At 42.0% G+C, this 27,000-nt stretch overlaps 1 protein-coding gene across 1 annotated transcript in view; it reads right to left on the reverse strand.

Moving 5' to 3' along the window:
- Positions 1-780: 780 nt before the first annotated feature.
- The window catches only part of LOC144591652 (arginine-glutamic acid dipeptide repeats protein-like), a gene marked incomplete at its 5' end in the record, with an annotated part of 28,045 nt that continues 1,825 nt past the window's right edge, over positions 781-27,000 (reverse strand). The window contains 5 exons of the mRNA XM_078395701.1: positions 781-3,103; positions 6,231-6,304; positions 8,695-8,872; positions 9,972-10,118; positions 23,538-24,258. Coding sequence (XP_078251827.1) covers positions 3,096-3,103; positions 6,231-6,304; positions 8,695-8,872; positions 9,972-10,118; positions 23,538-24,258 — 1,128 coding nt within the window. The remainder of the gene's footprint in view (positions 3,104-6,230; positions 6,305-8,694; positions 8,873-9,971; positions 10,119-23,537; positions 24,259-27,000) is intronic.

The following is a 27,000-nucleotide window of genomic DNA, read 5'->3' on the forward strand; positions in this document are numbered from 1 at the left end:
TACCCCTTATTCTTAAACTGTGGCCCCTTGTTCTGGACTCCTGCCTCTAATGTGTCCAATCCCCTAATTATCTTATATGTTTCAATAAGATCCCCCCTCATCCTTCTAAATTCCAGTGTATACAAGCCTAATTGCTCCAGCCTTTCAACATACGACAGTCCCGCCATTCCGGGAATTATCCTAGTGAACCTACGCTGCACGCCCTCACTCCTTCCACACTCCAAAGATGTACATGTTAGCAGGTTAATTGGCTTGAGTAAAAAATTGTATATTGTCCCTAGTGTGTGGGAGAGTGCTAGTGTACGGGGCAAATGCTGATCAGCGCGGACTCAGTGGGCCGAAGGGCCTGTTTCCGCGCTGTATCCTAGTCTAAACATGCTGAGATCCACCTGCCACAATTCCATCAGATAATCTGGGGATCCAATCATCAAAAACAACAGGAATGTCAGTGCATCAACATGTAGTAAAGTTGAGGCTATAATTTAATGTCCACGGCAGAATCTAGGGCCTTCGGTGAATATTGTACGCTGTGAACATGTACGTGAATATTGTCTGCTTAAACCCATCCAAGTCAGATCAATGGAAGGTAAGGCCATTCAATTCTCACAGATAATCATCCTGAAAAGGATACTTGGAATGACACTGTTACAGAATTGATCATAAAAGTTTTTTTGAAGCCAATGAGCCTCGATTATCAACACCACAATGCACCAACCAGCAGAATAATGAGAGCCAGCTGGCACATCTTTTCTCCTGCTGTGCAGTCAAAGAGAAACAAGATTATTGCAGCTCTGTTGGTTTATTTAAGTCACAAATATTTCAAAAATTACAAAATACTCAAATGGAGAAAACACAGAACTCACAATCGTTGCTTCTACAGTTTGTTTACATTGTGTTATCCCATGGCAAACTACTATTATATACATTAAGCTTCAAGATATATATAAATTTAGCATCAGAATTTACATTCTGCTAATGCTGCAGTGAAATAAGAAGCTGGACCATTGACAACATTAAACATTATACTTTTGAAAACACAAAAGCAAAATAAAAAAACCTGAAACTTTGTGTCACTATCGGGGCTGTCATTACATCATGTAGTTAGTTCTTCCTTTTAAACACAGTCCTATGACAGTGAACACCACATAACAGTCTACAATGGCAAATATACAGTCCTTGATAAAATCAAGGGGAAAAGACAGATAGATACGCACTATCAGGAAACCAGTCACCCAGTGCAGACAGTCAAAGCCAGAATCTGCGTTCAGCTTCTGACACTATGTAATAGCTTCATCAATAAAATGTAAAGCACAAAATCGCCAATAACTTTTAAGAATGATATTTTCAGTTTAAAAAAAAAAAAAAAGATAGACATGATTGACAAAAGCAAAATAAGCAGCACCCTGCTCTAAAATTAATGTTACTTTATCGAAATAACTGCTGGCATCTCAGATACCTAAACCACTGACACCAGACACTGGTGCACATTGGTTAACTATGACAATTTTCTGCTACTTTTAAGCAAAAATGGGTATAAATTTCCACAAGGTAATTAACAGCCCCAAAATCAAAACAGCTACAACAATGTTTATTATAAAATGAACCTCAAAACTGAATGTTTTTGACTGGCTATTATCTTTTAACTTTAGAACATTTATCCCAGAAATAAAAGGATATTTTCCATCAGGCTTCAGTAATCACAAGCACATGCCTTTATTCCAACTCCTTGTTTAATGCAGAAGATTGATTCTTCTTTGCCATTACGAGAGAAATGCACAGACGCGTACAATTTACAACCACAGCTGAGGGGCACTGAGTTTCACAAATGCTCCTCAGTGATCCACGGTCAAAAGAAGGGCTCGTAATAATAATCCTTTAGCTTATATTTTTGGTCCTTTATCAGTTTCCCCAAACTTTACAATCCATTTTGAGACACTTCAGTAGCCATGATTCGGATACCTAAATGACAAGATATCGCCCTCATACAACAAAATAAGTTGGCAAGCAAAACTGAAAAAATCGGTAATGATGTCACAGGTATATGCAATTACTAATATTTAACAAGAACAAAGATGATGGAAATTAAATGCATCAAATATAAAAGTAGCTTATTTGTTCCTTATAATTAGTTTATTCTTTTAAAATATTAAATCATTGAATTATAACTATAAAATGGAGTTAAAAGATACAACCATCTCTTAAATATTTCAGATACTGAAAATGTTTTTTTTTTTAATGATTAGAATGGAAAGCTTACAATATTTCTGCTGTTGGAAAGCGATCAGGCTAGTAACAGTCTGCACTGTTGACCGGCACGGTGGGCGTGGGATGTCCAAACTCGGTGATGGCAACATACTAGTTGTAGTGCCTTTTGCTGTTATATTTGAAATCTATGTCAATGTTTGTCTGGACCACTATCCCTGCAACCTTTGCCACTGTCTCCAGACACAGTTGAAACAAAAACAAAAACCCCACTCCATTTCAGAGCAAACGTTACCACACAGCTACTTTCTCTCCTTTAATCAAAGGGAGCGGAACTGTTCAAAACACTTAGCTTTCCAATTAGAAATCCACAACTAATCCTTTACGTACACGGTTCATTTTCTTTATTTACAAATTCAGAAGCCATGCCACAGATTTTTTTTCTCTTTAAAGATATCCTACATATTATTTAAGGAATCATAAAATGTATTATAGTACTTCTACTAGAACTTTGTTTAATCGTTTTTTTCTTTCGTTAGGATGCATTGTGCAGTGACCAATTGAAACCTGGTCTGGTACCAATACAAGAACAGCCGGAAACACTGCTCAAGGTACATTTCCCACTATCACATTACAGAACACAATGTCGTGCAAAGATCCACAGCCAGCATCGAGTGATTTGCCCTCCAGAAAGGAATATCATAAAATAAAATCATACAATCCTTTTTTTGGGGGGAGGTGGGGGTGGGAAATGCGTTTTGATATAGTCTCCGTATTGTTTTGTTCTTGCAGGATGTCAGAGGTTCTTCCAAAGTACTGGTTGAGTAATCCTTGGCCTCATGAGCGAGCCTCCACAAGATTCAGCGCTTAAAGAGGCTTGTCACTTTCTTTTTTCAGTCGACTGCAAGAGAGACAAGTGTGGTTTTGAAAATAATCACTTTTGGATGTTCTTTAAAAACACATTCAAGATGCACTCGGCTAATCTGAAATACAAGGTTTGCTCACTTACCTGCGCTTCAAAACAAATAAAATTAAAGCAGAGATACCTCCACTTGGTTCAGAACATACTAACTGCAGTGCTATTGCCCTGACATGCTGCCTATATTGCTTCATGAAGTTCCAGATTAACACTATCCCTGCCGGGCCATGTTGAACTGAAGGCACTTTTTAACAGATTAGTCAATCAAGCAGTTTTCTTCAAAAACACAACGGCTGGACACTGTGATGCAGTCTCTGAACGTGACAATGCTGGAACACATCACACACGAGCCATTTCCACCCAGAACAGTGGAAACTGGAATACTACGTCCAAGGGGTAGAATTCTACCCTTTCCCTGAATTCAGATAAAACGTGAGGAGGGATCTTTTCCTTTGCTTTTACAGGATGCTCGCAGTAAAAAGCAGAAATCAGTCTAGCCACTGTCCTGCCTTGATTTCCTCACCGAATAGATAGGGTAGATGCACAGAGCCTTTTACCCAGAGCCGGGTAATCAAAAACCAGAGGACACAGGCTTAAGGTGAGAGGGGAAATATTTAATAGAAACCTGCAGGGCAATTTTTCCATTCAGAGGGTGGTGGGTATATGGAACAAGCTGCCAGAGGAGGCAGTTGAGGGAGGAGGTACTATCACAACGTTTAAAAGACATTGGACAGGTACATGGTTAGGAGAGATTTAGAAGGATATGGGCCAAACACAGGCAGGTCGGACTAATGGAGAGGCATCTTGGTTGGCATAGGCAAGATGGGCTGAAGGGCCTGTATTCATGTTGTATGACTTTATGAGGTGAGAATATCTACATTCACAATTGTGAAATTTCAATAGATCCTGGTTGCACAGCCTTACTGCGAGACAGTTTCAGATTTCCATTGCCTTTGTGAGGCAAGGTTGCTCTCTCATCACAATTGTAAATGCCCAAGAGACAATATTTGCCTGCTTGGGATTTCCTTTGCCTAGCATGGCCACAATGAGCTGAATGGCCTCGTTCTATGCAGCGATCTTCTGCGATTCCTTTGTATACCATCAAATCTTTGTAGTTTTAAACAGCTCCCTGACATCACCCTTAATCACCTGAACCGTGAAATACAAAGCACAAAACACATTTATGCAACTGAAGGTCACCGACGTTCCTATTTGCTTCCAGGCCCACATATCATTCAATGTGCACTTCACCTGACTCCTTCCAAAGTCAAGGCATCATTACGGGGGCTTAGGTGGAATTTGACCCAAGCATCAAAACCTTTGTCTTACAATGCTTTAGGATGCAAATCCTTCTTAATTACCTCCACCTTAGATCAATGCAAACGGTCAGCAGAACCTCTTTGCTCATAAGGTCATAAGTGATAGGAGTAGAATTAGGCCATTCGGCCCATCAAGTCTACTCTGCCATTCAATCATGGCTGATCTATCTCTCCTTTCTAACCCCATTCTCCTGCCTTCTCCACATAATACCTGTGCTAATCAATAATCTTTTAATTCTGAGGCTATGACCCCACGTCCTAGACTCTCCCATTCCTGGCTTCTCCCCTTAACCTCTGACACCTGTACTAATCAAGAATCTATCTATCTATGCCTTTAAAATATATCCACTGACGGCCTCCACAGCCTTCTGTGGCAAAGAATTCCACAGATTCACAACCCTCTGTCTAAAGACATTCCTCCTCATCTTCCTAAAAGAACATCCTTTAATTCTGAATTTGCTCGCCTACAGTTTAGTTCCTGGACCTTCTATCTGCTTTCTATGGGGGGGACTTATCATGGATTCCCATTAGAGTGCTTGCACCTTTCTTATTTTTGAGTTCTACCCATGTCGCCTCAGTGGACAAACCCTGCAGTACGTCTGTTCTGAGTGTCGCCATGACAGTTTCCTTGATCTGTACGGCAACTCCTCCACCTCTTTTACCTCCTGTCTGAAACATCAAAACCCTGGGATGTTTCGCTGCCTACCATGTCCCTCTCACAACCACATTCCCGCAATGGCAACAACACAGTGTCAACCACCAACCCAGGCTCTAAGTTCACCTGCTTTCCCCACAATATTTTTGCATTGAAATAAAAAGGCTGTGGAGGCCAAATAAACACACTTCAGCTTCACCATTGTCCTTCACCTCTCCGTGGCTGCCCGCTTTTGAAACTTACTGGTCCTAATCTCTTTCCTCTCTTCACTCCTTCCAATTGCTGACCTGTAACTCTGGCCCCCTGACTTTCAACATCCTGCAGGAGGAGAATTCCACAATCCCATCTGCCATCATTACTGCAAAAGACCAAGGAAGCATAGCACACAAAAACAGACCATACTATAACCTGCCATCACCTTCTGTCCAGTCTCCTCGCCGAAGCCTCTTAACTCAAAGCCTCTGCTCTTCCCTTTAACTCAGCACTTCACCTCAACATAGCCTCTCTCCCAACAGGGCTGCTCCACTACACTTGCAATTCCTTTCCCGTGTCTCTCAACGACTATCACTTAACTGTCCGGCCTCTGATTTTTGAAAAAAAAGTATTTTCTGCTTTGCAATGGGCTGCTTTCTTTAAACTCTCCCCCTGAATTATCGCAAAAAAGATTCCTCTGCTCCGCCATCTGCTGCTCTCCAAATGTCCCGCTGATTTGTGAACCCAAAAATAAGAATGCCCTCAGCTGTTTGGCGGTCAGTGAAGAGCGAGCGGCCCACATTTCCAGTGATAGGAATGACTGAGCATCGATGATGGCAAAAATAGTACCCAGAAGGAAGGTCAACACAGACATGCAAACATTGGTGTGTAGATTAACAAGGTCCTTAGCTTCAAAAAGTTAACGTAGCACAAACATGTTTCAGCAAAATATGGTTGTGCTGTTCTGGTGCTTATGCACCATTTATAGATTTACCGTTTGAGGTGTTGCAGGACAGGACTAGGTTTGTTTTTTTCGGCATGCTGCATTTTGAGCAGAACCTACGGAGGCCACATTCAAAATTGTAACAAACACCAATGGGAAGTTTACACCATGCTAATTTTTTGAAACAGGTCCAATATCTGATTGAAGTTAGTCACTTACAAGTTTTGTTGCAATCTAATGAGTTCACACAGCTAGGGTTTCCACCTTGCCTAATATTGATAGGGACCCAGAGTCTAAAGAAAAGAAAATCTGTATCAACTTTAACTTTTCTTCTGTTGTTGGTGATTTTCAAATCCTGAAGGTGGCACTTCAGGTGCCACTGACCTGGATTCAAGTCTGAGCTCGGGTGCATGTCTGCATGGAGTCTGAATGTTCACCCTGTCTCTGTCCTCTCCAGTTTCCCCCCACAACTCAACCCACATGTGGGTTGGTAGGTCAAAGGGCCGCTGAACACTGCCCCTCGTGCGTGGGTGAGTATTGGGATCTTGGGGGAGTTGGCGAGGGTGTGGCGAGAATGAAATGGGATTAAGGAAGGATTAGTGTAAGTGGATGTTTTTTGGTCAGTGTTGACTCGGTGGACTGAAGGGCCAGTGTCTGTGCTGCATCGCCCTTTGACCCTCAAGTCACATTTTAGCATTTAGGCCAAAGGTAGCACACACATGGGTTCAAATGTCGGTTTTTCTTAGACTATTTTGAAGTTACTGCTGAGTTAATGAATGATGTAAAAAGTAAGAGTGGTGTCCAAATACACAAAGGCATAATATTTCCTAACTATGAATCTGTGATAGGTTTGCACTTCAAGCTCAACATTAATATATTACATTGTTTACTTTGAATTTTTACAGTGAATGTCTGCTGTAAAAAGTGCCAGGGTCACATAAGAGACCCATAAACACTGAGGTGACATGGTTTAGAGACATGGATGGTGTGGAATTTCCACATTTATTATGAATTATGTCTAATGAAGGGGGGAGCTCCAGTGCTTTTTCTGTCGGGCCTTGGTCACAGTAAATAATTAACTAAGATGACCAAAAAGAGATTAAGTTTAAGAAGAGGGATAGCTAAAGCTGATGTGTAGGAAGGAACTGCAGATGCTGGTTTACACCGAAGACAGACACCAGCGGGTCAGGCAGAATCTCCGGATAGAAGGAATGGGTCGAGGCCCTTCTTCAGAAGGAGGCCTGCCTGTCCTGCTGAATTAATCCAACATTTTGTGTCTATTTCCGCTAAACCTGATATTTTAAGAGAGAGTTTAAGAGAGAAATTTAATCTAACCTATTTACAGGGGAGACACATTAAGGAAGTAATGTCTCATATTTACAGGGTAGGTATTGATTGCATTTTCAAGAATTATTATTTGAAATTGGTTCATGGCTTTTGACAATGACGGTGTTCTACTTTGTAACAGAATGATTGCAAATGCAAAAATAATGCTGCTTCCAAATGTAGAGGTTCTTAATGAGGCAATATGAGAATTTCTGATAAATGTTCAGGGGAAAAAAGCAGAGGGGTGATGTTTTTTTGATGTATTGACACATGTTTATTCGCCTCTCCCGTGAAAAATGTCCCCCTTTGTTTATTTTTCAAGATCATTTTACATGCTCCCCAACAGATGAAACTTCCTCTGGATGTGCCACAATTCCGGGAAAACCCAAGCCAAAAGTAATGGTGGCAAGAACATCGGGCACTCCAGCCACCTTCAACACAGAACCAAAACAAGAAACTCTCAGGGAAAAAATGAAAGACGTTACTCTGTAAAGAAGGGGTGCATTGTGAATGGAGAGTGTGGGGGTTTACAGTTTTCCCAGAGTGAAAAAAGACACATTCACCGTGTCTTTTATAACGTTCACATTTGCTCTGGAGATAGTGTGTGTAATTCACAAGGTTATCTCCTGGGATTTGGGGTTTTTCATGTCAGGAGAGATCAAGGCAGGCTGGCCTATATTTACTGAAGTGTGAAGTAATGAAAGGGATTTACAGGGTGTGGGTGTAACTTTCTCTGGTTACAGAATCTGGAATCAGCGTACACTGAAATAAGGTAAGGTGTTCAACATTTAGAAGGGGAGAAATATATTTAGCCAGGGAGCAGTGGATGCAAGAGTCTATTCAAAGCGGAGACAATATGGATATAAATTAGCAATGCCGGTTACATTCGTGTGTGTTTTGCTGTTCCATCTAACTGCTGAGAACAGACTGCTCAATATTCTTGATTAGTCTGGGCATCAAAGGTTACTAGGAAAAGGCAGGAGAATGTTGAGAGGGAAAAATAGATCAGCCATGATTGATGGGTGGAAAGGACTCGATGTGCTGATTGGCCGAATTCTGCTGCTATGTCTTAAGGTCTTACAGTCTTATTGTGTGACATTCAAAAGATAATGTGCAGGTTTATATGGATGTGGGACAGCTAAGGACAGGTTTAGAAGGATATGGGCCAAACGCAGATGGGTGGGAGTAGTGCAGATGGGAAACGTTGGTCAGTGTGGGCAACTTGGGCCGAAGGGCCTGTTTCCACGCTGTATGACTCTCTTTGTCAAAGGACAAAATAATCTTGAGGTTGATGAATTTGAGCGTGGGGGGCACCTACTCCAAAAGGAAGTGCTTGCAGCTGGACAGAAGCTCCTACCTGTAATAGTCTTCTTGTCCGGGAAGGGGGCCTCCGTGCATGTGATGGTGGCCGTGAAGCCACTGTTGCTCCATGGCTAGTCTCTGCAGTTCTGCCGACTGGGCATGCATCGCCTGGAGTTGGTGTGCAGCTGACATTGGGGCTGGAATAGCACCGGGCAGGTCTCTGTAAGGTCCACCTGAAAACAACAAGCCAATGGACGAGGTGGAAACACGGAACGGAAGAAGCAGGTTAACAAAAATAAAGAAGACACACAGAGTGCTGGAGTATCTCAGCGGGTCAGGCAACATCTCTGAAGAACGTGAATAGATGACATGAATGTTTCAGGACGTAAAATCTGAAGAAGGGCCCCGACCCGAAATGTCATCTGTTCATGTTGCCTGACCTGCTAAATCTGGGTTGGTTTAGAGATACAGCATGGAAATAGGCCTTAAGGCCCAACAAGTCCACACCGAACATCGATGACCCGTTCACTCTACTTCAAAATGATCGCACTTTCTTATCCGCTCACCTATAGGTCACAAGGTCATGTGATAGGAGCAGAATTAGGCCATTCGGCCCATCAAGTCGACTCTGCCATTCAATCATGGCAGATCTATCTCTCCCTCCTAACCCCATTCTCCTGCCTTCTTCCCACAACCTCTGATACCCATGTTAATCACGAATCTATCTTTCTCTGCATATCTCTCTTAAATATATCCACTGACTTTGCCTCCACAGTCTTCTGCGGTAAAGAATTGCACAGATTCACCATCCTCTGACCAAAGAAGACAAGACTTGGGGCAATTTGCGGTGGTCAATTAAACTACATATCTGCACGTCTTTGGGATGTGGGAGGAAACCAGGGCACCTGGAGGAAACCACGCGCTCACAGGGAGAAGGGGCAAACGTCACTCAGACAGCACCCGAGGTTAGGGCTGAATCCGGCTCTTTAGCGCAGTGAGGCAGAAGCTCTACCAGCTGTGTCACTGTGCCGCCCATTGAGTTACTCCAGCACTATTGGTCTTTTTTAACATCAATCGACAAGAGAGTTCTATTTTTATCTCCAGCAGGTTGTGAAATATGCCATACCAAATGCAGTTGGACAAACTGCTGCCTGTATTCACATAATTTTGTATTTATATATACACAAATTACAAATATCTAATAAACACAGTGGAAAATTTAGCATTACCTGCATTCAAAAAGCATTGCAAAATTAAAATATGGCAATTCCTCCTCACACCAATTACACATTGTGACGTAATGACTTGAGAGGAATGTCTGAATTCTCTTACCAAAGACAGGGTGATGCCTGAGCATTTCATGTTCATGAGGACCTTGGGTCAATAGTGGGTTCGGGATTGCACCGGGTGGGTAAGGAAAACGGGCCAAATGGGGTCCAGCTGCTAGTGGGTCCACTAACGGATGCACACCTCCTGAACCTGGTTGGGAGAAAAAGAAATAACCTTGGAAAAAGCATTGCAAAGGAATCTCACAGCTGGCACAATGAGCTACATGGTTTTGTCTTTTAAGTCAATACAGTGGGTCAGAGTACAGCGGCTGAGGCTGTGAATGCATTCTATAATATAATACCACCTCTCTCGTCGGCTCTTAGCGAGAATCGGGACATCTTGGTTTCAACATCCTGCATGATTCTACCCAGAGCCAAGGATGCCGATTTCTACATCCATATTAATGCTGCCTTCTAGAACATACAAAAGGTACAGCACAGGAACGGACCCTTTGGCCCACAATGTCTGTGCCGAACATGACGCCAAAGACCAACTCTAATCAGCCTGCACATAATCCATAACCCTTCATTCTCTGCACATCCTTGTGCCTATCTAACAGTCTGTTTAATGCCACTATCGTATCTGCCTTCACCACCACCATTGGTGAGTGCCACCATTCCAGGCAGCCACCACTCTATGTGTAAAAAACTTGCTTATGTTCTGTTGCAAGCTCAAGCCTTCCGTTTGAGTTTTTTTGTACCTTTTAGGCTTGCAATAGTCTCTTTCGTGGTCTTACAAATTGCTCCATTCAGGTATTGTCAGTTATCAAAAACAAAAGAGCAACAATTCTGATTCTCCTGGATCCATGGAGAGGCGGCAGCCTCAAGCTCAAGGAAATCTGACTTCTTCAGGGCACATGTTTGTTCATCAAAATCAACTCCATCTTGACCAATGAATCAAATTCAATAGCCCAGAAATGCAGATGGGACACTGAAGGAATGAGGAGCTGAGTGGTGGGATCAACAGCGAAAGTGGACGAGAGGCACAAGGCAAATTGGATGCGGAACAGGCATGAGGGGCTGTACTGATATAGGTTTACTACTGCCATGTGTAATATATTCCTTTATTCGTCCCACACCGGGGAAATTTACAGTGTTACAGCAGCAAAGTGGATAGCAAGAGATCATTCATTATAAATAAAAGATACATAAATTGGCATCAGTTTTCTGTGTGTTCTTAGCTGTTATTGTTGACTCGTCTGCTGTAAGCAGTGCTGGTAGTGAAGTCTCACAGCAGCGGGAAGGAAGGACCTCCTATATCTCTCCTTCATGCACTTGGGGTGAAGGAGTCTGTCAGTGACGGAGCTGCTCAGTGCAGTGACAGTGTCCTGCGTGGGGTGGGAGTCATTGTCCAGCAGCGATGTTAGCTTTGCCATCATCCTCCTCTCTCCCACCACCTGCACTGAGTCGAGGGGGCAACCCAGGACAGAGCTGGCCTTCCTGACCAGCTTGTCGAGTCTCTTCCCTTCCGCCGCTGAGATGCCGCTACTCCAGCAGACCATAGAAAATGGCCGATGCAACCACCGTGTTGTAGAAGGTCCTTAGGAGTGCCCCCTGCACTCCGAAGGAGCTGAGTCTCCTTAGCAGATAAAGTCTGCTCTGGCCCTTTCTGTATAGCGCATTGGTGTTTTCAGTCCAGTCCAGTTTATTGTTGAGGTAGACACCTAGGTACTTATATGAATCCACCCTCTCGATGTTCACCAGTGTCGGGGGGACATGGCTGCGCCTGCGGAAATCTACCACCATCTCCCTGGTTTTCACCGCGTTGATCTGGAGGCAGTTCCACTGGCACCAGTCCACAAATTCCTTGATCAGTTCTCTGTACGCCCTGTCCTCGTCGCCCGTGATGAGGCCGACGATGGCAGAGTCATCAGAGAACTTCTGTAGATAGGAGTCTGCAGAGCTGTGCCTGAAGTCCACAGTGTACAGGGTGAACAAGAATGGCGCTAGCACTGTTCCCTGCGGAACCCGTGCTGCAGACCACCCTGTCCGAGACCAGGTCCTTTGTCCTCACTGTACTGATATACAGTGCTTTGCAAAGGCAAATCATGTCATACATGAGTACATCCACTGGTGCCCAGAACAGCTATAAAGCTACAGCTACAAAGAGAGTATAGTTTTTAAAGCAGGGAAGAAATCAATATTGGGGAGGGGGGTGGGGGAATGGGTGAATGAGAAGCTAATTTGAGTGAAGGACTAGGCTGCATTCACAACTCTCTCTGGTCCTTAGAATGTTATTTAAGTTTTTACATTTTATCTTATTGCAAGATGAAGCCTTGTAGTAAGCGCAGTTTAAAAACGTTGACCCAAAAATGTTCTCGCTCATTTCATTGTGGCATGATTCATAGGTGCCTAAAACAGGTGATGGGTTCCTCAATCATTGTAAGCGATGTAAGCATAGTAAGCATAGGTTTGCTTTTGCCAGAACTGAGCCAGGATGGAACCCGGGGGCCAAACTCATCCTGGCTGATATTCTTGAGCTCCAGTGATAATACATTGCGGGAGGTGAAGATGGGTGAAATTCAAGCACATCTTATGGAATAATGAAGGGTGCTTCTCCAGGGTCTGCCGTACATGCCTGTTGTCACCTCTTGCAATTAATGCTCCTCTCACTGTTGCATTGGTTTCTTTCCCTGCTTATCGTCGGGAGTTGGTGGTGAAACCGAGACCCTGAAATTTGGTGCTGCGCTTGGTTCAGTTGTTTGACCTGGACCACAACTACTTGAAGGATGTGATTAAGCTAAAGGTTGCAGTAAAGATTCATAAATATGTTGGGGACTTGCAAGGCCCATGTTGTAAGAAGGGACTGGATAGGTTGGGACTATTTTCTGTGGAGGTGATGGGAGGCCGAGGAGTGACATTATAATTTTGTAAAATCACGAGCGGCGTAGATCAGGTGGATGGTCGCAGTCTTTTTCCTAGGTTAGCGGAGTCTAAAACTAGAGGGCGGAGGCTTAGGGTAAGAGGGGAAAGATTTAGGGGGGCAATCTTTCCACACACAGAGTGGTGGGTTTAGGGAACGAGATATTTGAGGAAGTGATAGAGGCAGGAATAATTATACTGTTTTAAAGACATTTGAACAAGTACGTGTGTAGGATGGAATGGCAGATGCTAGTTTACACTGAAGACGTAATGCTGGAGTAACTCAGCAGGAATAGGATTTTTCTCCAGAGATGCTGCCCCACTGAGTTACTCCAGCATTTTGTGTCTACGAACGGGTACATGGATGGGCAAAGTTTGGAGGGATATGGGTCAAACAGAGACCAGTGGGGTTAGTTCAGGAAGGTACTTTACTGGACACAGGCTGAAGGGCCTGTTTACATGACGCACGACGAAATGGACAGGCTACTGTTACCCATCGCCAATCTCTTGCAATGTGGCCACGTCTCCAAGGAGCAAAGGAACTGACTGCAGAAAGTGGAAGTGCGACAATGATCTGAGCTCATACAATGGTATAAATTAGGTGGTTGAAGAGGACTACATAAATTATACATTGCTAACTAAAGAAAGCAGGTAAAATGGAATACAAGGTATGTGAGGACATAGGAAGAGAAGAAAATGAAAAACAAAAAAATCCTTTCAAGATGCAGTTCAAACACAACAGAGGTGACTGAAAGCAAGACCTGTTGGGTGATGATATGGAATATTACAAATTTCTCAATATTATTTTTATTGCTATTTTTAAATGTCGCCCTTCAGTTTATACTTTTCCTCCCTCCCTCAAATGCTTACATGTTCAGCTTCCTCTTCCAAAAAGCAGCTGTGTCATTGAGCTTCTAAAATTTTACAATGCTGTGTACACAATATTCGTAATTTTTTGGAAGCAAAGTTACCATGTAGAGTCCATGCAGTTATAATGCTTTTTATATGATAGATCAAATCTTTGCACTCTTCTTTCATTTCTGAGAACTTGGGAAGAGAAGGTCCCTGAAGATGGGGACCCTGGCGCTAAAATTACAGTTGTCTCATCGACATGTTTGATTACCAAGTTCTTTTCAATAATTTTACTGGAATTTGTAATGTACAAATTGGCTGCTGTGTTTCTTACATTGCAACAGTGACTGCACTTCAAAGGGACTTCACTGACAGTAAGGCACTTTGAGATGCTTAAAAGCCATGAATAGATTAGATTAGTTTATTGTCTGATGAGTTTATTATAGTTTACCGGCTAGGTTGTTTAAATAAAGGGTTTGTTCTTTCCTTTGATGCCAAGGTTGGAGTCTAATGACATCAATGAGATCCTACTTTCTGTTGGGTGTTGAACATTCAGTGCTGGCCTCACCAAGAACATTCGGCATTCAGGATCAGCAAACCCATAAAGCAAGTGATTACATTTTCTCAGATTATCTTTTGGCAGCGCTGATTCAACAAAAGAGTTGGAGATAGGATGGGAAGCATGAATCGTGGTAAAAAAAAACCCCTACTATATAAATAAAGTCAATTTACTCAGTTACTCTGTTCAAAGAGCAGAGTAAATGCTCTGCTCTTTTACGAGGATGTTGCCAGGACTTGGGGGGGCCTGAGCTGTGGAGAGAAGTTGGATAGGCTAGGACTTTATTCCTTGGAGCTCAGCAGAATGTGGTGTGATCTTACAGAGATGCATACAATCATGAGGGAATAAGTAGGGTAAATGAACATTTTTTTAACCCTAAGCAGGGATAAAGAACCAGGGGACAAAGGTTTAAGGTGAGAGGAGAAAGATTTAAACTGAACCTGAGGGGCAACTTGCCAACACAGAGGGTATTGGGGGAGGAGGAAGTAGTTGAGGTAGGTACGATAACAACACTTAAAAGACTTTTGGCCAGGTTCATGGATAGGAAGGGTTTAGAGTGAATGTAAATAAAAAGGAACTGCAGATGCTGGTTTATACCAAAGATAGGCACAAAATGGTAGAGTAACTCAGAGGGTCAGGCAGCATTTCTGGTGAAAATAGATAGGTGACGTTTCGGGTTAGGATCCTTCAGACTGATTGTCATAGGGAGAGTGGGGAGAAAAAAAACTGGAAGCGAAGATAAAAACCGGACAAATCGGAGCCGGCAACAGGTGACCTCAGCAAGAAGGTCCCCCGATAGGCTGACTCCTGGATAGGGACATGTATGAGCCCAAGAGGGATGCATTGTTGCGAATTGTAGATCTGGTTACCAGACTTTTAGAGGAGCGGAAAGAAAAGGTGTTTGTGGAAGTTACCTAAAAGTGTAGAATTCAATGTTCATACCACTGGGTTGTCTCCCTACTACAAACAGCCTGAAGAAGGGCCCTGACCCGAAGCATCACCTATCAATTTTCTCCAGGATCAAGAGGGATATGGGCCAAATGTGGGGGGCAGGTGGGACTCGTGTAGGTGGTGGATCTTGGTCGGCATTGGCAAGTTCGGCCAAAGGGCGTGCTTCCAAGCTGCATGACTCATCATGGTGACATCTCACAATAAGAGTATTTATTAAGATGAATGCAGAGAGGGGAGGATATGCGCATAGCAATCATGTGCATAATATAAACTGTAGTCACACAGCATATCGGTTAAAAAATCTCGACTGACACGGGAAATTATGCAATCAACTCAATTCTGCCTGACTGCGGCAATGCCACTGTATGCAGCCATTATTACTCCTTGCGGTTTCTTACAGCGCTTCTGGGCCCCTATAGAAATCTTGGGTGCTCCTACCCCAATCTTTGCCTCCCCTCTGATCCTAGCTGCACCTGACCCAAAAGGCAAGTGCTTTATTGCCCAAGAGAGACTGACGCGTATTAATTAATCATCACGGAACTGTTGCTTGTGGGAGCTTGTGGCTGCATAAATTACCTGCCTCATTTCCCACAGTACTTCAATGACTACACTTCAAAAATACTTCTGCGAGCCTTTCTGGGTTAAGCCATAGGTCATGAAAGACATTACAGAGATTCGTTCTTTCTTTGTATAAAGAAACTCCAGAGGAACAATTAATGAGCTGCTATTGTAACATAGACGAGCATTTGGTTGCTGGAATTTCCTCGTATTCGGCTAAAAATGATTGCCTTAACACGGAACTATAAATCTTTTCCATCTGGAATTATGTGCTTTTAATTTTGGAACCATTTTTGGACCAAGTCTTAAATGTGCATGCATGACTAAAATCTAAAACCCTTGCAGTTAAAAGACATGCGATTAACAGCTTGTTGCTTCAAAGCAGCACACCAGCTGCGAAAGATCCTGTGAAAAATTGAACGTGGTGCAAATGGTGGAATGAAGTCTAACTAAGCAGACGCAAGTAGAATCAACATAGTTTATATCCCGAGGAGCAGCGATGGGTTTTCTCCCTTGCCCTACTAGGTCATGGAAGTAATCTCCAAGATGCATTATCTGGCTGAATGCCCATTTCTAAGAGAACAAGATTCATGTTTTTGTCAGTCAGAAATTGACCCCCAAGGGTTGATAGCGGTCAATAGGCTGATCTGATTCAGCAATTATCCATGAACAAAATATCACGGAATGGTTCCACAACAGATGGAGGTCACCTCGCCCTTTGAGTCCATGGAGGCTCCACGCAAGGGCAAACGAACGAGTGTGTCTCCCTCTTCTGTCCTCTCCACAGCCCTGCAAATTCTCACTTCTTGAACACCTCATGCTGCAACTGAATCTGCCTACAGCACTAACCATGGCAACGCATTCTACACCCCCACCATTTGCTACGTAAAAGGATTTTTCCTATGTTAATTTTGGTTCTTTTGATAATCATCGTTTTTCAGTGCCCTGGGTCTTGAACCTCTGCCAATGGAGGCGGTTTCTCTGTATCCACTCTGCTTATACCATTCCAGATTTTAAATCAGTTCTATCAGATCTTCTTCCAATCTCTCTTGACCCAGGGAGAGTAACTTCACTTCCCCTGTCTCAACACATAACTCATCCTTGGAAGTATCCTGGTACATCTCTTCTGCACACACTCCAAATCGGACAGATATTGATTCATTCCACATGTTCCACCATGGTTGGGATACCAATCTTGCAAAACTGATTCCCATGGTTTCACGAATGTGACTTTGATTTGCCAAATGTTTGCAAAGCAGAAGTGAAGTACATTAATGGACTTCACCTGAATCTTCAAACATAGAAAAGTGCAGCACAGGGACAGGCCCTTCGGCCCACGATGTCTGTGCTGAACACGATGCCTTTGCTGAACATGATGCCAAGATGAACTAATCTCATCTGTCTGCACATGATCCATTTCGCTCCAATTCCCTGTATATCCATGTAACTATCTAAAAGCCTCTGCAATGCCACTATAATATCAGCCTCCAATACCATCCCTGGCAGCACGTTTCAGGCCCCCACCACCCTGTGTGTAAAAAAAACTTGCCCTGCACATCTCCTTTAAACCTCTCCCCTCCCACCTTCATGCTATGCTCTCGAGTCTTTGACATTCCCACTCTGGGGAAAAAGGTTCTGAATGCCTATCCTATATGTCTCTGATAATTTTACATACTTCTATCAGGTCTCCCCTCAACCTCCGGAGTTCCAGAGAAAGCAATCCAAGTTTGTCCAACCTCTCCTTAAAACAAATACCCTCCAATCCAGGCAACATTCTGGTAAACCTCTACTGAACGCTTTCCAAAGCTTCCACATTGCAATGGGGTGACCAGAACTGCAAACAATACTCCAATACTGCCTTATTTTGAACGCAGCTGAGATAAATGTTCACTCACTGTGCACTAAGTAAAGGTTTTATGATCAATCAGAACAATGTACATTGTTTCCCAGTTTCCTCTCAAACATCTGTCTATTCCATAAATTATAATTACCCTTTTCTTAAATTAACCAAAGGTCTTTTGCCACTGTTCTTGATATACATCGTTCCACCGTGTAAGATTCCACACAGATTCATTGACCCAACCCAACCAAGTCTTTTTTGCAGTATTATAGATCATATCTTGACTGCAACCATTTCAACCGAAGGAATATGAAATTCTGCTTTATTTCAATTTTTCTACGTTATTTCTTCACTCCCAAAAATCTAATACCGCACACTTTATTTTACACTGGGTAACTCCATGTGTTCCTTTATATACTTGATACAAATGGAGCTTCATGTAAACACATCACAAAACCCTCAGGCAAAAGCTCAGTCTTTTGCATGATCTTTGCAGACAGGAGCTATATATTCCCAATTTACTCAGGAAAGCTCGAGTATTTGACTCACAACATGGCAGAATACAAGAAAAAATTAATCCCTTATTTCATCTCCTATTTCAAAAGTTCCTATCTCTATTTTGTTGATTGAGTTATGGCTGAGTTTTGATTTGTCTGGACTAGTTTTTTTTTCCAAGGTGTAAATGTTACACATGTTTCCTCAATCTCAAATCATGTCTTTGCATAGTTCTTTGGAAAGAGCAGAAATAAGGGATGGGCGACAGTTTCCACATGTCAACGTCAGAGGAAAAATATACGCTTTTCAATAACAAGATCGTAAAACATATGAGCAGAATTAGGCATTCGATCGTGGCTGATCTATGTTTACCTCTCAATTCCATTCTCCTGCCTTCTCTCTGTAAACTTTGATCCCTTACTAATCAGAAACCTCCGCTTTAAAAATACCCATTGACTTGGCCTTCATCACTATCAGTGGCTAGAATTCAACAGATTCACCACCCTCTGGCTAAAGAAATCCGTACACCCTCCATTCTAAAGGATGGATCCTTATATTCTGAGGCGGTGCCATCTGGTCCGAGACTCTCCCACTCCTGGAAACATTCTCTCCACAAGATATTGCAAAAGAAAACACCACTGCACTTAAACTATTTTCTTTGATCTGTAGGGACAATAATATGGGAGTACAATATCCTGGTTGAAACTGAACACATCGCTTGGTCTTACTTGAGGAGGGGGAGGAGGCAATGCCCTTGCTTGATTGTTTGCTTGTGTCTGCATTTCAGTTAAATCCACTGTAGTTAATTCAAGGAAACTGAATCCTTGCTGATTAGGAAATTGGAACCAATTCATTTAATTGCAGTGTAATGGAATGGCTAACAAAGCACAAAGCCACTCTGCAGCTGAAATGTAATGCAGCTGTCTGTTTGCAGGACTCACAAATCTATAAAAGATATTAAATAAGTTTTTGAGCATTAGTTAAGAATTTTGTTAAAATGGCTTACTAATCACAAATTAAGCACTCGGTCTTGTTTTATTTCCAGGTCGAGTTACCGTGTCCTTTTGAAAGAAGCAAATCATTTATTCTAATCTAGTTTCTTGATGAACGTTCATTACAGTAGCTTACACTAAGACAGTCTCTTTAATGCAGCTAAACATATCATGATACTTCACAAAGGGACGATCAAGCAGTACTACTGATGCTTAACCTCAGAGGTAGGTTGTCTGATGACTGACTGTGTGGTCATGAAAAATGGCTTTATGGAACACCTTAATAAAAATAAAAAAGGGAGAAACGCAGAAGATTTTGGAGAAGGCATTCCAGAATTCAGGGGCTTTAGTAGCTGAGGCATGGCCACCAATGGTGGAGGGCTTTAAATTTGAGATTTGGTGATAACAGAATTGGAGCGGAATGGACATCTTGTAGTATCCAAGGAGCGCTGGAGTAGTAAGTTCACTGCAGTTTTGAAAATCTGGTTAATTTTAAAACTAAAGCAGTTATTAATTGCAAACCAGTGTGGGTGAGCAAGCACAAGCACAGCGTGTGAGCAGAATAGTGCATGTTAAAATTTGGTCAGTATCAGAGCTAATACACATTTACAGATGAAAATAGTACCACCCATAAAATCCACAATGGAAGAAGGTGATAATGCAATTTCCAAACTCCACTCCCCACACACACAAAAGCATAAAAGGAAAATGAAAAAAAAAATTAAGGATAAACATTTACTCTACAGATATTTTGAAGTTTATACTATTGCATGTAGTGTACACATGGGTGTTATGTTAAATATCACAGAACTTACATTTGAACATACTAGGATAGAGAGCCCGAGAAACGCAAAGCCTACCAATTAAATGAATAGAACATAGTCAAGCACATGAACATAATGACCATGAACATGCCCACAAAGTCTATGCCAAGTGAAACTGATCTCATCTGCCTGTACATGATCCACATTCCTCCATTCCCTGCACTTCTATGTGCCTACCTAAAAGCTTCTAAAGCACCACTATCATATCTGCCTCCACCTCCACCACCACTGGCAATGTGTTCCAAGCCCCCACAACTCAAGTATAAAAAAAAAATCCCCAGCATATCGCCATTAAACATTCCCCCTCTCACCTGACAGCTACGCCCTCTAGTGTTGGACATTTTCACTCTGGAGGAAAAAGGTTCCGACTCTCTACCCTATCTCTGCCTCTCATAATGCTATCAAGACTGCAGTACAATACCAAGTGGATGGATCTATTGGCTAACAGTTCCTGGTTTGGCAGTGCGGTAAACATGGTCAATTAGCTCAATTGTGAATAACCACCAAAGACATCAGTGATTTACAATGTGGTAGAAAATAGATCAGCTAATTAAAAATCAGATATTTAAGAAACAAAAAGAGGCATCTAGTGTTTCAGATTCCAGCTTAAATTACATGCAATGAAAATACTGGAATCAAGATTTATCCAATCAGTTTACTAAGAAGAAAAAAATCTGCAGTTATTGCTTTTGTCTTGCTCAGCTTGGATTTTATTCTTTGACCGATCAAACCCTGTTTTATTATTGTGTTCGGCTATCTTATATTACTGCACTCAATGTATTATGCGTCCACAATAGTTCAGCATCGTTTATTGGTAAGTGCGAGAGTGGAAAAAGATCATTCATATTTTCTAATGGTGTACCAAGACACTTACCTCAGTGTTGAGAGTGGCTGTTTGAGATTTCCTCCCACATTCGCAACTGTGAGCTAAGCAGTTCCTGTAAGTGGGAGTTGAGAATGTGCACTCTCAACGCAAAGGCAAGTACCTTCTCCTGCTGCTATGCAATTTTATTACTCATCCTAATTTTATCTTAATTACACATTTTTAAAAGAAAAGAACCACCAAATATTGTGTCGCAATATCCGATTTGATTAGACTTCAACGTTAAATGATAGCTAACCTGGGTTGCCAGGGAAACAAAAAGCACTGCGTTTGAGTTTGTAAGGGATGGCAGCTCATGATTTTGATCATTGATGTTTTCTGATAACATGGAACTTGTACATTGAAAATATATTTGCTTGAAAATATTTATCGTTTCAGACATTAGCATTTTATGTCTCCATGTTTTCTGAAAAATAATATTTTGCACCGATAGTGATTTGGGCAGCACGGTGGTGCATCAGTAGAGCTGCTGCCTCTTATCACCAGAGACCTGGATTCGATCCTGACCTTGGGTGCTGCCTGTATGGAGTTTGCACATTCTCCCTGTGACCATGTGGGGTTTCTCCAGGTGCTTCGGTTTCCTCCCACATCCCAAAGACGTGCTGGGTTGTCGGTTAATTAGCCTCTGCAAATTGACCCCAGTATGTAGGGCATAGAACTAATGTGCAGGTGATCAAAGATTGGCGTACAACGGTTGGATGTTTTTTAACCTGGGTTGGACTAAATGTACTTAATGTGTACAGTGACCTTATCACTAAATATTTTACTTAAGAGAAACAAAAGATTTAATATTTTTTATTGTTCAGAAAAATGCTAAAGTACTGAAATGTGTAAAATATTAAAAAACTGAGGAAAAAGAGCTCTTCCATTGGTACTAAATTTGTGTAATCATAATTAATGTTGATTAAAAACTAAGTAGTCAAAGAGCTTCAGCCCAACTTGCCAAGACAGACAATCTTAATTCATCCCAATCATTTCTCATTCAATGATGCATTAATTAGTGAAAGACGGTGTTTAATCTTCATTCTGATGATGTATATTATAATATACATTATATACTTTCAGAAATGTTGTTTCTTCATCATTTTTATTGGTGGCAGGGACCACTTTTACAACTTCATTTACTGCATTCATATGTCTTAAATTTTGAGAACTTACTAGCATGAAATTAAAAAATCAATAATGGAAAGTATATCACATGGTAGAGCTTCATGTTCAAAAGACTAGAACACAGTTCTTGCTCTTAATTGCCAGAATGGATTAAACCAGGTAATTTTAAATAAAAAGTTGTTCTGCAGAAAACCAGTACGGTAAAAATTGTGTGATATTATTGCTAGTTCCAGATCCAATAAACCAATATCAGGCCAGGTCAAAAATCATAAGATTCACACAATTGTGTGCCCTGAAAAATCCTCTTCAAATTGTACTTGTGCTTCTTTCTGCTTTGCAGTCACCAGTTGCCACATTTGCGACATTATATAAAAATAAAACAAAATACACTTCTTTTATTCACAAAATGCTGGAGTAACTCAGCAGGTCAGGCAGCATCTAGGGAGAGAAGGAATGGGTGACGTTTCGGGTCGAGACCCTTCTTCAGACTACACTTCTTTTATTGTCAATTCATGAATAATAGAAAAATTAGAAATAGAAAATAGAAAAATTATGAAATGGATTTGTCACACTTTTTTCTTATAAAAGTGATTGTCAGCTATTCAGGCAGCTAAATGTTACTGGCTAACTGTTTTTTTACTGATCCCTCTGTACAGTTTCAGGAGTTTTAATAAAAAAGTGGGCGAGTATCTGATTAAATATAGTGCTGGAAAAAAAAAAGATGACGAATTACATTCTGTTGCGCTTCTTGATTGAACTGATTTGTGGAGAAGATTTCCGTACAATTGAGCATTATATCCCAACAGCTGCCAAAGTAGAAATTCCACCTCAACCCAATTTTAAAAACACCAACAAAATGTCAGTCATAAAGAGATACAGCGTAGAAACATACCCTTTGGCTCACAGAGTCTGTGCTGACCAACAACCACCCATTTACACCAATCTAATCTAAATTTCTTCTCAAGATAGACACAAAATGCTGGAGTAACTCAGCGGGACAGGCAGCATCTCTGGATAGAAGGAAGGGGTGACGTTCAGGTCAAAAGTCTTCTTCTGTAGAAGACCCTTCTACAGCTTGAGGAAGGGTCTCGACCCAAAACGTCACCCATTCCTTCTATCCAGAGATGCTGCCTGTCCTACCGAGTTACTCCAGCATTTTGTGTCTATCTTCGGTGCATACCAGCATCTGCAGTTCCTTCCTACACTAACTTTATTCTCCCCATATTGTCATCAATTACCCCCGGATTCCATCACTCACCTGCACACAAGCGGAAATTTCCAGCAGTCAATTAACCTACAAAAACTTATGATATGGGGGGGGGAATCAAAGCACCCGGAGGAAACCCACATGATCACAGGGAGTATGGAAATTCCACACAGATAGAATCCAAGATCAGGATTGAACCCAGGTCTTTGTTGCTGTGGCAACTCTACAAGCTGCGCTGCTGTGCTGCCCCTAAAATGCATTCTGCATCTGTAAGGAAATCATAAAACTGGTGGTGAAGGTGTGCAACCAAAAGCCTTCTTTCTAGTTGTATCCACTCAGCAAAAGTATCTTCACATTCTAAAGATAAGATACAAGCCGGCTTGGCATATGGTTAAACATCCTTTTGGTTGTTTATAATCAGCATCCAGTCAACTTACCTTGATGCAACGGGTCTTGCTGATGTAGGTGTAAGTGTGAATGTATGTGTGAATGTTGATGGTGATGTGGCGTCACATTGAACATCTGTAGTCTTGTAAGTGGGTCATTTGCAAGTGATGCCATGCGCTCAGCGTGTATTCTCTCTGCTGCCAGTCTGTCAGCGTAGGACATCTCGGGCCGCAGCTGAGGGCCCGCAAGAGCGAGTCTTTCTCTTTCCAATGGATTCAAGCCGTGGTGGAAAGGAGGGAACGGATGAACCCCCGCTGCGGGTTGGATTGTCAAGGCACCGTGCCTAGCAAATGGATCCATGGGATTAGCAGCTGGGTGAAGGCCTTCCAGTTCAGGTGGCTTAACCTCAAAGCCTGGCTTCATCCTCTCACGGAATTCCCTTTCGCGAATCTCTCTCTCCCGAATCTCTCGCTCGCGCAGTTCTCTTTCTCTCATCCCATGGTCAGCGCTGTAGAGGCTGGGCATGTGGTACGCCAGGATGGGATCAGATGCATTTAATGGAACAAAGAATGGGTGGTTACGGTTGGTTGGAGACATGACGTGTGGCCTTGCATATTCACTGAGTGTCCTTAGTGCCGGGGTATCCGGTCCAATGTAAGGAGGAACAGCTGCAATGGTCGTTGGTGGAGGCTCAAACGAAGGTCTTAAATGCGTTGGTCCAACAAGTTGAGATTCTGTCATGCGGCTCTCATGGGATGAGCTGGATGCTTTCTGTCAAGGAATCAATTTTACAGAATTTAATAAAAAGAAAAGTGCACATTCTGGGAATGAAAACTGTAAAATGCTAAAAATCACGGCAAATTAGCCACAAGGAAATAGGAGCATGACGTTAGACTTTGTGGAGATACAGCGTGGAATCAGGCCCTTCGGCCCACCGAGTCCATGCCAATCAGCAATCACCCCATACACCAGCACTATCCTACACATTAGTGACAATTAAAAATTTTACCGAAGCCAATTAACTTGTACGTCTTTGGAATGTGGGAGGAAACCGGAGCACGCAGAGAAAATCCACGCGGTCACAGGGAGAACGTAGAAACCCCGCACAGACAGCACCCATAGTCCGGATTGAATCTGGGTCTCTGGCATTGTGAGGCATCAACTCTCCAAGTACCCTACCGTGCCACCCTAGGGGTTGGTCACTCAACCTCTCAAGCCCGCCCTGGCATTCAGCATGATTGCATTAGCCAGTTCCAGGTCACAATTCTTCTGTTAAGGAGTCCCAAAATAACCCTCAACTACTTGATCTTTCCAAAGCGAATCCATCTTCTCTTTAAATTTCTTTGATGATCTTGTCTCGGCAGCTTTCCAGGGTAGAGAAATGTAGAGACTCACTACCCTCTGTGAAATGATCAGGATTAATCTAACTTAATATGTTGGCTCCCTTTCTTCACACGGTTTATTTGCTGACATGCTTTTTCTCATCATCTTTTTTTAATTTCTAGTTCCTATTAGCAAACACTCAGCACCAAAACTTGTCATTCACCATTATGGAGGATAATTAACCTGCTGTGATAGTTCAACGTCTACATTTGCAAAAATGCATTTATGTGAACTATGTGAATTGCTATCAAATCTAAGAAGCAGCAAATAACTACGGAAAAGAGATAATTGTTTGAACAACGATTTACAAAACCTGGAGGATTTGTATACAATTGATCACTTTTCCTTTATTGCAATAGTTAAGTTGGAATTTGAATAATATTCTTCAACATTTTATCATTTGGCAAAAGGCTTCGAACATTTTAATAGACAGTACATTAACAACAGAACTCCTGCAATCCAAATTTAGACTATATTGCAGCTGTTTTCCATTAGTTTTTGAAAACACCAGAATCGCACGAACAGTAAGAGAATCTCTTCATCAGTAAATGGGTCAGGATATAAAATATCACTGCAGATAAAACCCAACTTTTCTAATTGGCAAAGTGAGCTGGTGGTAGATGAAATAGATATCAGGGTAGCTACTGGGAGCAGTTAGTCATTTGTGCATGGGTTTTTTTAAACGATGGTTTCTCTTTTTTCCATGAGGTAAGTCTGCCAAGCATTTCCCAGGGAAATGAACGGGGGCAGACAACTTACTGCTAAACCTGGGGCAGGGTATTTTTGCCAGAAATGCACGATTCTGCTCCAGATAATAATTCATTCCTCACTTCCGATTACGGACAGCAGGACATATCAACCATTGACAAAGCAGCTTCTGAGCACCGAAAAGATGTTCACTGGTGATAGTGCCACACAATTTCTTGATTAGTATGGGTGTCAGGGATTATGGGGAGAAGGCAAGAGAATGGGGTTGAGAGGGAAAGATAAATCAGCCATGATTGGATGGCGGAGTAGACTTGATGGGCCGAATGGCCTAATTCTGCTCCTATAACATGAACAGTGCTATTTCATACTTGTTGCAGGGAACATACAAGGCATTCAGCCCAACTTGTCTGTGCCAGGGTTTATGTTCTACCATCTATTCCACGTCTCTTGACAACAGTGACCTATTGAAGTGGATTTGACTCCTGATGGACCATCAAAAACCAAAGATTGGACAAATTCTTGCCCAGCATTCCATGAGACCTCTAGATCTATTTTTACAGCAATGTTTAACCAAAAACACATGCTGTGATTTGAAGAAAGTGTGAGGAAAAGTTTTTTCCATTCACAAACTAGGTTAGCTCAAAGACACAGCTAAGGTTCTGTTTTTCCACAGTCTGACTGCAAAAATTCAGTGCTGTAGAAACTTCTCAAGGTGCTGATCCACTTAGAGCTCCTCCCACATTAAATCAGTCATTCTGTGAAAATTGATGATAAGGGACGAATTAGCCTAACTAGGTTCAAATGCGAGGACTTAGAAGAGCAAGTTAGACACAGAAGAGTTTGTTGAATGTAAAGAGGAGGGGTTTAATCAATCAAACGTCATTAGTACATTTTTTATATCATATAATGGAGGGTTGGGGAGGGTGGTAGATGAACTTGGGAACCGAAAAAAATCTAAAGTCAGGTCGGATTAATCTGTGCAAGGGAGAGGGGTCTTCAGAGTTGATTAGTGAGTTGAACGAACAATTACAGTTAAGAGTTGAAACTATGCAGGTCTTTTTTAACACAAAAAATTATAGCTCTGTAAGGTAGCATTTCTTGTAAAATCGTGTATCATGTAATTCTTTTGCAGTTATTGTAAGTAGTAATAAGTAGTATTATTTATTTTCAATAATTTCTGTAAGAGAGTTCAGAGTTGAGCTGCACGAAGTATTGGCTAGCTTTACCCCACCAGCATGGGTTCAGATAATTGATGTCGGGGGGGACGGACTACCTATGCTCTTCAATTGCATCAGTGAATCATGTTTTCCCCTCCCTTGCGAGCTTACCTAGCTATTGAATAAATACATTTAACCTGTTCACCCCAGCTTCTCCCCGAAGTAGTGAGTTCCACGTTTTGAACCACTCTCTAGGAAAGTAGTT

This window comes from Rhinoraja longicauda, unplaced genomic scaffold (genome assembly GCF_053455715.1).
Source record: "Rhinoraja longicauda isolate Sanriku21f unplaced genomic scaffold, sRhiLon1.1 Scf001345, whole genome shotgun sequence".
NCBI classification, from domain to species: Eukaryota; Metazoa; Chordata; class Chondrichthyes; order Rajiformes; family Arhynchobatidae; genus Rhinoraja; species Rhinoraja longicauda.